This window comes from Marmota marmota, unplaced genomic scaffold (genome assembly GCF_001458135.2).
Source record: "Marmota marmota marmota unplaced genomic scaffold, marMar, whole genome shotgun sequence".
NCBI lineage: Eukaryota > Metazoa > Chordata > Mammalia > Rodentia > Sciuridae > Marmota > Marmota marmota.
Window position 1 is genome coordinate 39,893,771 of NW_025999900.1, and position 14,182 is coordinate 39,907,952.

At 45.4% G+C, this 14,182-nt stretch overlaps 1 protein-coding gene across 6 annotated transcripts in view; it reads left to right on the forward strand.

Annotated features, from left to right (window-relative positions):
• Positions 1-14,182, forward strand: part of Rgs6 (regulator of G protein signaling 6) — a 579,659-nt gene that overhangs the window by 495,311 nt on the left and 70,166 nt on the right. For all 6 annotated transcript variants that reach the window (XM_048798913.1, XM_048798911.1, XM_048798916.1 and 3 more), the window contains exons 8-12: positions 2,872-2,948; positions 5,291-5,372; positions 6,557-6,631; positions 8,138-8,236; positions 9,530-9,591. In XM_048798913.1, the coding sequence (XP_048654870.1) occupies positions 2,872-2,948; positions 5,291-5,372; positions 6,557-6,631; positions 8,138-8,236; positions 9,530-9,591 (395 nt within the window). The remainder of the gene's footprint in view (positions 1-2,871; positions 2,949-5,290; positions 5,373-6,556; positions 6,632-8,137; positions 8,237-9,529; positions 9,592-14,182) is intronic.

The window sequence follows — 14,182 nt, forward strand, 5'->3', positions numbered from 1 at the left end:
GAGGAGCCAATCAGCTAGATGTTGCTGGGGCCGCTGTGAGCCAATCATCAGCCGGCAGCTGGAAGTTTGCTGGCAGCTGGAAGTTTGCTGGGGCCCCTTTGGCTGTGGCTCTCAACAAAAAAGATGGTGAGGAGGCACATTGAAAAATACCCGATGCCAGTAGCCATTTGTGAAACAGATGGACTCCCTGGTGAGACTCCACCACCCACCTGTCAGAACGACTTGAATAAAAAATACTGATGGGCTGGGGCTGGGGCTCAGCGGTAGAGCACTCGCCTCGCATGTGTGAGGCACTGGGTTCGATCTTCAGGACCACATAAAAATAAATTAATTAAATAAAGGTATCGGGTCCATCTACAACTAAAAAAAAATATTTAAAAAAAAATACTGAGACTACTAAGTGGTGGTGAGCATGCAGAACAGCTGGAACCATCCTGTATTGCTGGTGAGGTGGCAAAATGGTACAGCCACTCTGGAAAATGGTTTTGCAGTTTCTTATAAACATACACTTACCATATAGCCAAGTAATCTCATTGCTACGTACATACCTGAGATAAATCAGAACTTATGTTCACACAAAACCCTATACACTAAGATCCACACCAGTTATATGTGGTAACTAAAAACTGAAAACAACCCAATGTGTTCTAACAGGTGCATGGCTAAAGTAGGATGATGTGTCCATACAATGAAATGCTATTCTGCAAGAAAAAGTGGCAGTCTTTCCCCCAAAACCGAACTCTATATGCAGTGCAGAAAATCGGGAAAATTGGCAAAATTGTGAACCTTCCACTTCCCAGTCCCTCCATAATCTCCAGCAGAGGTGTTGCTGAGCCACAAGAAGACTGAGGGGCCAGCCACCGTGGGAGGAGAGGCAACATTAAGGGCAGAGGACAATCCTTCCTTGGAAGGTCCGGCATTAACAACATCTTCAGACCCTCTCACCTTCCAGTTGCACTGTCTCAGTCTTCCCAGAGGATGATGAGGTCCCCCGCTGGGCCTTGCCTCTCTTGGGAACCTATGCCCCAGCTTTCCAAGCCACCAAACCCTCACTCCCCAAAGCAAATACGTGTGTGCCAGTGGAGAGGGGACCTGCCGAGGGCTCCCAGCCCTCTTTGATCTCTCTGGCATCTGGACCTGTGAATGGGAGGAGAGAGCACAAGAGGTCGTCCAAGGCTTGGGACCTGGCTAAGTCTGCCTATCAGATCCTATGAGGGGACATTCAATGGGACCTTCCCAAGCAAATCTGGCCTGGTGGCTCTGAGTGTTCTGGGAGGTCATTCCTGCCGCTGTCTTCCCTGATGCCCTAGAAGCCACATGACCCTTCTTCCCAAGGCTGTTTTACTCTTTATGTAACCAGGCAAGAAACTTGAACCCGACACCATGGCTTCCCTGACACAACCTGTAGGAAAGATCCAGACTGCGAGGGAAGTAGCCCCTCCCTCCTGATTCTCTTCCCATGTACCCCACGGTTAGAAGTATAACTGCACCATCTCTGGGTGTGTTTTACTTGGTTTTCTCTTCTCTTGCACTGTAGTATTCTGCTCTGGCATTTGTAAAGAATATGGCATGATTTTTTTTCAGGTGGAGGTAGGTTCTGAACAAACAAAGCATTTTGTTTTCAAAATGCAGTCATTTTATTAAAATTTTCTGGTTATATTCCCTTTGTAGAAAACAAAAATTCAAACAGTAAAAAAAGGAGAGATAATAACCTATGTTACCTGTGACTTCCCACCACCACAATTTTTCTATGCATACATTTTTTTCTTTACAAAAAAAAATTTAGAATTATGCCAAAAACATTACTCTCTGGTACTTCTCTCCCAGTCCTATATGATGCTTTCTGGGGAGACTTTCCATACCAGTAATACTAATCTACAGTATCATTTTTAATGGCTGCCTAGTATTCCATGGTGTGACTTTATCATCATTCATATAACTCTCCTTAACTGATTGACACTAAGTCATCACCAGCTTGGCTTCCTAGAAACAGTGAAAAGTCAAAAGGACAGATTTTTAGATGTACTTGCACACCAAGCTTTGGTAATAGCTGTGAGTTCATGTGTGATGCTCTTCAGTTGAAGCTCCCTTTATATTAATAATCCACTAATGAGGGTAATCAATTAGTGTTGGCATGAGCTCTATGAAAATACATAGCATAATGTGGGCTCTGGCCTTGCATTAATCAGAATTAGGAGGATCATTAAGGGCCCTGTCAAACTCCCCTCCTCACCAAATCCTAATGTTCCACTAGCTAAGTCTGCAGACTTAGAGAAAATACTTCTCTACTTTATTATTATTTTTTTTAAAAGCAACCCTTGATGACTTCCTTTCTCCTGTTTTTGGGCTTTCCTTTTATGAAAATCACAAAGAGAGACACCCACTTTGGTCCACTTTGGAATCCTAACTTTAAAAATCGCTCATGCCAAGTCCTCCGGGTTCTCCTCTCCTGTGAACCTCCCAGGCTTGTCCTTGAGAGGTCCATCTTTGATTTGGCTCTTGGAGAGACCCAACAGGTTGCAAAGCCCCTGTCATTCCTTTCCCAACAGCCACACACCATTACGTTCTGCAGCCTTTATAACAAGTGCTAGGTGAGTTGTGTTCTTATAAAAACACACAAGAGGACAGGTATCCGGCGAACCACAGAGACTTCAAACTTAATGGATGTACAAATGAATATTAATAGTGCAGCTCTGTACAAGCAGAGCATGGTGCAAAGTCAAACTGTGTTCATGTCCAACGGACTTAATGCAGGGCCCTGTTGTTTTATCGGGGGTAACCAAAATGGATGGCCACCTTGTAATAAGCGTGGGTGTCAATGAGTTCACTTACGATGATTAATGCCTTTTTGTCGATTTCGCTTCTCCCTAGGAAAACCTAGCAAGACTCCAGAGGGCGTTTGCAAGGAAGTGGGAATTCATCTTTATGCAAGCAGAGGCGCAAGTAAAGTAGGTGAACCTAACAGAGACCCTCTCAGAGGGAAAAAGACTCTCTGAAACAGGAGACGGTGTGAAGGTGGGATTGCTGAAGGGAGGCTCCCAGCTGTCATTCATCTCTTTGATCTCAGGAGGGCAGAACAGTAGAGAGTGAGTGCAGAGTGAGCTCAGGATGGATACATTTCATCCTTGGAACCAATGCAGCTCTGTAATAGTTTCAAAAGCACATGCCTCCCTAAGCAAGGGGACCTTCCCAGATGTAGACCTCTGCTTATAAGGTAGAGCTATTTGTCCAAGGTTTCTAATCAGTAGGGTTGGAGATTTGGTTCTCAGAGGAAAACATGCTGAAATTTTAGAGAAGACAAGTAGCCACTCTCCTCTTTTTCTCTAAAGGGTAGGAGTTTAAAATCAATTGTAAAATAAGACACAGAAGTCAAACATTTGGAGTCCATTAACTGAAAGATGATAAAGTGTGGCTTTGGATCTGTGGCCTCAAGTCCAAATTAAATCTGTACTTCCGGGGCAAAAACAGGTATCTGTAGGGCTCCTTACCAGACCTGAGCTGAGCTGACCCATCTAAGTTTACTGCATGCAGAGAAGGGATATCCTGCAGACAGACTGACCCAGACAGGGGCAGAGAGGGATCAGTCTGAGCATTCTCAATTTATTCTTTCAAATTCACCAATAAGTAAACTCATTCTTCCTCCATAAAAAGAAAAAAAATAATAGGAGAAGAAAAAAAAAGTTGAAAGGATTTTTTTTCATATTTTTCCCTCCCTGAATATATAGTAGAAATTCCTTCCTCTCGAAGGAAATATAAAGAATGAGGAATAAATGTCCCCGAGGCCTCAAACATAACCATCAACCAGATCCATGTGATTCTGGGACTTGGCATTGCTGTGGGAGGGTCTCCCCTGTCCTTTCCCGTGGGATCTGCTTTTGACAGCAGTGTCCATAGGAAGAGTGTGACTATGATGGGGTGGGGCAGGAATGTGGAGTGGGGAGAATACAAGTCCCCCTTTTCTGGGTGCCACTTGCATGTGAGCAGGCCCCGTGGGCTTTCACGCTCTATGAGTGGCGTCCCGCATCCCCTAGAGCTGGGTCTCGGGCTGCGTGGTGAGGATGGATCGCAGCTGTGGACACAGTTGTGAAATGACCTAAGGTCAGCTGGTCCAGTACTCTATATGCGGTCATTGCTGTCACCCTCCCTCTGCAGTCTCTGCCTGTCCCCTGCCCAGGATGCCAGCCTCCTGCTGATTACCCTAATTCTCCCAGCAGTCCCAGAAGGAGGTGGGCACAAGGCCCTGGGGTTGAGCTGCAATAAGCACTGTCTGGGGAAATCAAAGTTGGGAGAATGGGTGGGAAACCAGAGGGATTTGTATGGGCTGCAGGGTAAATGAACCTGGTTACTCAGAAGCCACTGGGAAGCAGGGAGGAGCACAAATTTGCTCTTGCAGAATCAATTGGCATCACATGTTATAAAGGGAGGGGACATCGACATCGGCACTTTGTACATATATGGCATTTCTCCATTAACTTTTTTGATTAACTCTGTGATTGCATTATAATTGTGGGCCATTTAAGTACACAGTAATTATCACAAAAATCATGGGGTGATTACGGGTTTATTTCAGTCCAGTAAACTAAAGTGCTCCCAAGAGAGCCGGGAACCAGAAGTTACACGGCAATTAATCCGAGTTGCTTTTTACTTAGATAATGTGAAGTAACACATGCTTAAAAAAAAAAAAAAGTCTTTTATCTAGGCTGCTGATTGGAACATAAATAATCTTGTCTTTGTCACCTGTAATTTCTCTCTTGCAATTTCTGTCTCCCCCACCTGAGACTGGTTATGTTTACCTTCTAAATCTTGTCACAGGCTAGGGCCATTAATCTGCCTTTAGAAAACCAGTTGGCTTCAGTGACTTTTAAAATACGTAATTGCAGCATTTTCAAGACATTTCTACTGGCTCTGAATCTAAAAGTAAACTTTCAGATTTGAGATGGAACACTGCCAAACCCGTAGTTCTATTCCGTCTTATAAATGTGTGGGGTCAGTATTCACTTCAAAGGGAAGGGGTGTGTCAACGGGTAATTCAGTTCTCAATAACCCAGATCTTGACACTTTAGGGGGACAACTTCATTCTTGTTCTTCCCGCGGGTCCATCATGTTCTTGCACCTATATGGCAATCTATAATCCAGCCCTGGTTTCCTGGAGGGAACCATACACCTGCAGAGAGCAGGGACCACATAGGTGCCAACATCCTTGGGTGCAGCTTAGCTTCTAGAAATGAGAGCAGAGAACTGGGGCAAGGGTCCCAGTGGGGACAAAAAGCTCTTACTACCTCTCTTTCAGGATAGATCGGAAAAAGGACAAGACGGAACGGAAAATTTTGGATAGTCAGGAACGTGCCTTTTGGGATGTCCACAGACCAGTGGTAAGAAAGCCGTACTTTAGTTCTCCATGAGTGTGTGTGTGTGTGTGTGTGTGTATTTTTTCATTTTCCTGTTTTCTTCTCTACAAAGAAAAGACTGTCTCTAGTGATCAGGTGTCTTTCTTTTAAAAAGTGCTATGCTTTGTAAAATTGGTTTGGCCGTTCATTTATGAAATCTCAGCAGATATTCCAGAATATGTCAGTTGCCACCTTTTAAAAAAATATCCATTCATGAAAATATGGAAATGGAATGGAGGAGTGATAAGAATTCTACCGGGAAAACTTTGAGCCCCAGAAGTTGACATTCCCCTAAATTAACAATTTCCATTTTCCATTGTCTTTTAACTCTAAACTCTTGTCTTTCAAACACAGCTAGCTCTTGCCGTTGACAGTAGTGATGTTCTATAAGGAATCTGTGAACACTGAATTAGTGAATACTGAAGCATCCACTCTAGAGAAGAATAGCTCTGGGTTCCTGCGAGCCTCTGGTCACATTTTTGTCAACTGATCAATATGTAAATTTGCTGAATGTTTGTTCCAGTGTAAAAAATGCCCCTACTTAACATGAACCAACACATGAACGGTTGGTTCATTAACTTTGAACTCACAGCCATAACCCATTCCAGAGTGAAGCTCATCTAACTCGTATTTTTTCCTTGGGGCATATCCAAGCCATTTTGCACTTAGGATCACCTGACAGCACTCTAGCACTCTGCTTGGGAACCATTGTAAACAGAAAAACCACCAACCAAAAAGCCAGAAATGCAAAAAACTTGGTGCTCCGTAAATTCTAAACAGACTGGTTTACCGTATGAGGCCTGAAGTGAGAAGGCAGAATGTCACCTTATTCAACCTGGTCTGGGCTCATGCACGTGGGGCAACTCGATATCTTTGGCATCCTATCCATATCTGTTAAATCCTTGAAAATACTGATTCAGGTTACAAATAAATTTTAGCAACTGGCCATCTTGCCACTTGAATAATAAGTTTGCTCTTAGAAACCGTACACTATACCCGCCCCATATCATCCTTACCAGAAGGTCAGAATGAGGCGTTCTCACAGGAACATAAGAGCCTACGTTATAGCCCAATGAAAACCTTCATGAATTATACGTAATGGGGAAGCTAGAGGTTTGTTCTGATGGTGTTACTTGGGCTAAATAATTTATACGATCTTCTTCTCTCAGCCAGGCTGTGTGAACACAACAGAAATGGACATCAGAAAATGTCGGCGTTTGAAGAATCCACAAAAGGTTAAAAAGGTTCGCTCGTTGAGCTGAATTAAAACTTCTTGGTGCCAATAGCCCTTCCATTTCTGGTATTCTCCACGTAATAATTTTCTATTTGGAAATCTGCCCTATCTTAACTTCTGAAACCATTCTATTAGTAAATTCTAGAAGTATCTATTGAGTGGCTGGTGGGTGCTGGGTACCGTGTTTGCTGCTGGGCTTCAGGTTCTCAGAGAGCCCACAGTTGGGTGGAAATGAAACCAGTCAATAAGCCACCAGGCCAGGAGGGCCACCTTAGGGAAAGAACAGGCTGGTCAGGAGCCCCCAGGAGGGCAGCTAAGCCAGACTGAGGTTTCCCCAGGGCATCCTGAAGTCACGCACACCCACACACACAGAGATTGAGTGTCTCCTATCCAAAATGCTTGGGACCAGAAATGTTTCTGGTTTTGGATTATGTTTCTCAGAGTTTGGAATGTTTGCATATACATAATGAGAAATCTTGGGAATGGGACCCAAGTCTGAACACAAAATTTATTTATGTTTCATATACACATAGCCTTGAAGGTAGTTTTATATAATTTTTTTTTTTTTTTTAGTGGCCTGTGTTTTAACTGTAACCTGTCACATGAGGTCAGGTGTGGAATTTTTCAATCTACTTTTCAATCACACAACTTATCAATCGGCTATGTATTTTGTCTGTCACTGAGATAACAATGCCTACTGAATTATACTTTAAATTATTAGTCCTTGTCTTAAATGTTCTCATTTAATCTTTAAAGTCCCTAATTCTAACTCTAATATCTAGAATTTTATGGACCCATGGACCTTATCACCTGATCAGAACCCTTCTTGATTTTATAGATGTCAGCCCCACCCTGCGTGTCCTTCAGGGCTTTGTTTCTTTCCTAACACAAAAGGTGGCCTTTAGTCTCTTCCCAACACTAGGAACCGCTTTTAAAAAGAGCCATAGCTTTTAGACAAGCAAAGAAACTGAGGCCAGAAATCCATTTCACTTAAAAATGAAAACCTGAAATGCTGCATCTCAATTTGGTACCAGATGGGCCTGTCATCTGCTGCCATGCAGAAAATTTAGAAAGGATTTTTTTGCATATAACCTTTAGCAGTTACTCTTGAACTTTCTTTAGCCCCAGAATCACCTGGGACATTTGATAAAAGTGCAGATCCTCAACCTACCCACAGCAGGTCTGGGGGGAGCTCCGTGAGATGTGTCTTTACCAAGTGCCCCCAGGTGATTCTTCACAGATGGCTCATGGGCCATATCTGGAAAAACAGTGACATGCAAGGAAACCATTTCAACTTGACAAAAGGAAGGATTTCCTAGCAGTTGTCACTCAAAAATGAGATGAGATGCCCCAAGAGGCAGAGTTCACATCATTTGAGAAATTCAAGCAGAGGCCTGTCACTTTTGTGTGGATGTCATAGAGGGACCTGAAAGAATCTGATGAGAGGTTAAACTAACTGACCCTTCGCCACCCCTCAAACTCTGAAGGTACATGATCTTATTCTTGCTTCTTCTAGTCTGTGTACGGTGTGACGGAAGAGTCCCAGTCTCAGAGTCCTGTGCACATACCCAGTCAGCCAATCAGGAAAACTACAAAAGAGGACATCCGGAAACAGGTGAATGATTCGCCACAGCTGCCCTCCCAGGACAGGACAGGGTTGATTTAAAATCCCCTTTAAGCTTCACCTCTGCAGACCAGGAGAGCTTGGAAACCACTGTGGAATCCATCAGTGGGAGACTGGAACCTTTGAGTGCAGTGTGAACAACCCATGAGAAGCTGGAAGAGTCTCCAGCAACAGTTCTTAAAGAAGCACAAAATGAGTAGTCACAATGCTGGGGCTGAGCCCTGTGGTCCGGGTTCCCACCCACTGCTGTGGAGCTGGGGGAGATAGGGGATCATATCCCAGGACCCTTAAAAGTACACTGCACTTCCAGAGACCCCCACCAGCTCAGCACCACCAATGCTATTGCTGTGGTTCAGAAGGAAAGCTTAAGAATAGCCGGGTGTGGTGGTGCACACCTGTAAACCCAGCAACTTAGGAGGCTGAGGCAGGAGGTTTGCAAGTTCAAGGCCAGCCTCAGCAACTTAGCAAGGCCCTGAGCAACTTAGTGAGATCCCTGTCTCAAAATACAAAATAAAAAAGGCTGGGATGTAGCTCAGTAGTAAAGCACCCTGAAGTTAAATCCTCAGCATTAAATATATTTAAAAATAAAAGAATAAAGTAAGCCCTATCCCAATGCCATTTGAGCATGATTTAATTTAATGTCATCTTCTTAACATTATAAGAAGCCCAGATCAACAGAGAATGCTTAATTACATCACTCCCTTCTGATATTTACTAATACTGAGGCAACTTTGAGACTTACTCTTTGTATCATGCTTTACCAGCCTCTGAAGGGGGATGGGTTTAAAGAGTAAATTTTGGGTATCTTCCCCTGGCACATTTATTATTAGGTCAGGAAGAAGAAACAGACATCTGCAATGTAGCTCTTTGATGATCGATTCAAACATGCCAAGCACACAGGGTAATACGTGTGTGAAAGGTGGGCAGAGGGATGGCCACTGGAATTCAGGCAAAATAGATTTTTATGGTGCACATCTTAACTCTGTGCTGTTCCTAAGCTTTGTAGAATATATGTTGCCTTTAAGTTTTAGGAATAGCTTTTGGGAATCCAGACTTAAATTATAACATGCAGGCAAGTACGTGCCCTAGGCTAAATTGTAGAGTGAGAATCCTAAAGTATCCTAGGATGTTGGTTGGAGGCGTACAAAGCCAGAGGGCAGGAGAAGTCTTGCCAGAGGAGGTATTTAGCTCTTGGTGGAAATGGAGGATCTGGCTCGTGGAATGAACTGGGGGGAAAAGAATTCTCTTTTGGTCTTCAACATCTCTGTTCTCTCTTTCCCCCAGATAACATTTTTGAATGCACAGATTGATAGACACTGTTTGAAAATGTCCAAAGTGGCTGAAAGGTATGTTTTCCCTCAATAATTTTACTGCTTTCTTCTTATAGTTTATAGGGGGGAAATGTTACAGGCTTATAATTAACAAGTGCGTTCAACTTCGAGAGTTAGAATGTAGTTACTCCTTAAACTGACATATTAGAAAAAAGAAAGAAAGAAAGAAAGAAAGAAAGAAGCAGACTCCATGTGAATGTAGCTAAGATAACAGGCCTCTCTTGAAGGATGTCAAGAAATGTCCTGTGGCTAAAACTTCTCAGGGGGTGGCCCCAGGACCTTGTCAATCAGGGAAGAATGTCCTTAAAAGCTCCAGCATGCTTCTTTGCCTTCTGCCTCTTGATGAATTCAAATGGAATCGCTCCCTCTCCAGCTGTAAAATGCCCAGATTCACTTTATAGGGGAAAGAAATTCTGTGTGCCCTTTGAGGAGCCAGCCACGTAAACAGGAGGGGATTGGATCCTCCGGAGGTGTTCCGCTTCCACACACCATCAACCACTGAGCTGCATCAAATCAACTGTTAGGAAAATATCTGGCCACCCCCAAGCCTGGCTTTCACGGGAGCATTTGTGCTTCAATCTGCACCAGTGGCTGGTTCCACTCCATTAACTCGTGGGAGATTCAATTTTATCAACTAAATGGTGTGTTTTTTGAACTCTTCGGTGAAGACGGGAGACCACCTGGGGAATCCGTATGGAATAAATCTAATCAGGCCGTCCAGAACTGAACATTTGTTCATCCAAATGCTGCCGTTCAACCAGTGACCAATTTCTGGAGGAATCAAGGGCTTAAATGGGGTCTTAGTGTTTATTGGCGGCTTGTTTAGGGGACTGTACGATCCACCTGTAAGCCTTTCCCTGCCATCCCCTGAGTCCATCCACACCTTTAGATAAATAATGACAAATGGAAGCTAAGAAAATTCCATTCCCAAATCAAAACCCTGAATTAACACTCTGCCTTTGAGGGCCAAGGACATCTGTGGATTTGGATTCATGTCTTTGGCAGCATGTTATATCTATTCCAGGGTTTCTTGATAATGGCACCGTTGACATTCTGGGCCAGAATTGCTCATTGTGTTTATAATGTCCAATATGCGATAAGATATTTCACAATATCCTGGATGCCTACCTACTAGAGGCCAGGAGTTCCTGCACCCACTGTTGTGACAACCAAAAATGTCTCTAGACATTGCCAGAGGTGGGGGGGGGGTACAAAATCACCCCCACTGAGAATCACAGTATTCCTATTTTCCCTAAAGCAGTTGTTTCCAGAGGTTGCTAATGATTAGAGCCCCACTCACAGTCAACTGCCACCGGTTCCAGAATTACAGTCACAGCTCACTCTGCCGGCTACAGAGCTACCCCACACACCCCTTTCATCGTGCAAGGCTCTGGCCAGAGAGTCAGACTCTGAAAGTGGTTTTTATGTCTCACTCTGGTGCCTTTGCCCCCAAAGAAGGTCTGAGAAGGAAATTGCACTGGTTTCAGACCTCCAATGCACTGGTTTCAGAGCTCGAGGAACTACATGCCTCTTTCTCTGTGAAACAGGGACAGAAATTGATGTGCTGGCACACTGTGAGGCCTGTGGGCTAGCAGGGCTAAGGTCTGGCTTGGAAGGGCTCCTTAGAGTTTGCAGTGGAGGCAGGAGACCCTTTCCCCTGGGCCTCGCTGCCCAGATTCAGGGTGTGTGTGTGTGTGTGTGTGTTGGGCAGGGTGGGAGGAAGGGCAGTTAAGCAAGTTCAATAGTGAAAATTCCCAAGCCTCTGCCCTAGGGATTCGGATCCACTGGTAGACCCAAGAAACCTACATTTTTGGATAATCTTCAAGTTCACTCATCTGATCTCTGAGGATCTGGTGAAGCCATTGGCAGCTCCTCAGAATCTCAAACTGACCCAAGAGTTCACGTCAGGAGAGTCGCCAGCTATGTCTTATCTCTGGGGTGTGGAGGAACCACTTGAACCAGGTGTGCTGAGGCCAGGCCAGGGCAGGGAGAAAGCCCAGGTGGGGAGGGGGCGGGGCCTGGAGCCTCCTATTGTTTGTTTGTTTACCGGCTCCCAGGGAGGAGCCCACCTGGAATGTCTATTTATGCTTGAGAGCTGCTCACATCAAGGGATTAGTCCAACCGCAGAGCCTCACTCCCCAGCTAGAAGCTTCCAGGAGCCTGACCCCAGCAGAGGCTGGATTTTATTCCCAGCAGCAATAACTGGCAACTCTTCAAGATGACAGGAGGTTTTTCATTAGAGCCACAAGGAAACTCCCAGATAGGGAGGAGGAGGGAGAGGAAGCCGGGTGTTAGCAGGAGATAAAGCATCCCGGAGCTGGGCTGTCTGTCAGCTGGCTGGGCTCCACGGAGGTGAGGCCAAGGAGGTGGCCCTGGCAGCTAGCCAGAGGGGAAAGCTGAGCTCTCGCAGGTGGGCCACACAGCTGGGCCCGCTCCAGGTGATAAGTGGTAATTAGTCAGGACTGCATCCCCCAGAGGAGAGTTCCCCATATTTTTTCCATTTAGTCCCCTGAGTTTGGGCAGGCTGGTGATAGCAAAGGCCCTGTTCTGAAAAGACAAGAGTCAGCGTGGGGTTAAGAGCACAGACAGACCTAATTGGGAGGGAATAAGGAAGCTTTGCAAACTACAGGAGCCGCATAGACCACCGTTTAGAGGATGGGGACAGCTGTGGAGGTTTGACTCCCCCCTCAGCCATATCCTGTTTCCTAACTGAGGAAGCCCATGGCTTCATCTCTCTGTGCCTCCTTTCCACCTCTTTAAAGGAAAGAGGGTAGTGGTGCTTAGTTGGCAGGCAAGAGCTTGGTCTGGTGCTTGGCCCTCAGTACCCTCACGATGGATGTGAAGGTTATTATTTTCCGGAAGGTGACTAACGGTGTTTTGGAAAGGAGCAGGATTCAGGTGTGTGAGATGGAATGAACTGAGTGTGCACTGCTCAGAGGAGCACAGGTATGTTGGCTTTCCACCTCTGTGACAAACACCCGAGAAGTTCAACTTAAAGGAGGAAAGATTTATTTTGGCTCATGGTTTCGGAGGGTTTAGTCTACTGTCAGCTGGTTCCATTGCTCTGGGTCCAAGGCAAAGGCAGAACATCATGGTGGAAGAGCATGGCAGAGGACAGCCACTCACTCCATGGCAACCAGGAAGCAGAGGGGAAAGAAGCAGGGCAAGGGACAATACCCTTCCAGGGCACACCTCCAGAGACCTACTTTCTCCAACTAGGGTTCACCACCTGCCGTTTCCCCACCTCCCAATAAGACCTTCAAACATTAGTTCCTCGATGGAATCCACTGATGGGTTAAAGCTCTCCTGACCCAATCACTTCCCCAAGTCCCCACCTCTGAACATGGATTGCTGCATTGGAGCAATCCTTCAACACATGAGCCTTTAGGGGACGGTTCAGATGCAAACCTTTAACAACACCAGGCTTTAACATAGGACAGGCTAATGCAATTCTTCCCACCCGCCCTCTCTTCTTCTCTGTCTCCCACTCAGAAAGCCCTGCAGGCAGCCAGAGGCTGGTGCTGCAGCCCACAATTTAGGTGGCTCCCTCCTCTGCTTCCATGGCACTGCTAATCTGGAGCCTCCGGGGAGAGAGGGACCTCGCATGCGGAGACTGGCTCTTCTGCACAATTTTCTCAGGTCACCCCAATTTCAAATATTCTGTCCATTGTCCCCACAAATGTTAAAATGCCCCTGAAATCCCAGCATCCTGGTGACCAAGCTGCATTTCCCAGGGTGCCTTTTGTACCCAGAAGCAGCACCAAAGCCCACCTGAGGTATCAGTTTTCGTTTCACACACAAATGAACTTTCCAGACGGATACCACTGAATACTTAAGCTTTTGATTTTAACTATTTTAAGTGAAAATCTTTCTTAAAGATCATTTGCATACTTGCTTTCTTAAAGAAAGGATGCTATGCTGGGAGCCATTAGCCAAGTAGGTATGACAATTTCCTTGCCAGCGTACCCCATGTTGCAGTGACATTGAATGTAGGTGACCTTATTCAAGGACCAAGGCGGATTAGGGCGTTCCCGGTTTAGGTTCCAGGTTTAAGGTTTAAGATTATTCCTGCTGGGAATAGGGCGTATCCTGCTGCCTGAGTTCTCACGGGATTCAGACAGTATATTTTGGAGATAGATGCCCAGTGGAGGTGGATTTGGGCAGAGAACGTGGATTTCCCCAGGACGTGATTGTAGACGGCTGGTATGAGTTCGGGAATAAAGAGTTGCTGTTTGAATCTACAAGCTGTGTGGTGGCTCGTGATTGTGTGCCCAGCCAGACTGCGGCATTTGTGCCCAGCCAGACTGCGGCAATGCTACATGTCAGTTACTTCTGGATGACGTGGGCCGGTGTCCTTATATTGTGCTGTAAAGTTCTGTCGGTGATCAGGATCTTAAGAGGTTCCACAATCTGCTTTCCCTTCCCCAAATGGCCCCAGACCATTCTGCTCTTTGAGTCCCTGTTTTTAGGTTTTTAGTGTGGGCTTGTTTCCTTCTTCCTATCCACATGCTTGTCTCTAGCAGCCCTTCCTTCCTAACCAACATCCCTTCCCAATCTGTGGCTGACTGGTTGTGTCAGTTAGCTATGGCTAACTAGCAAAGCACCC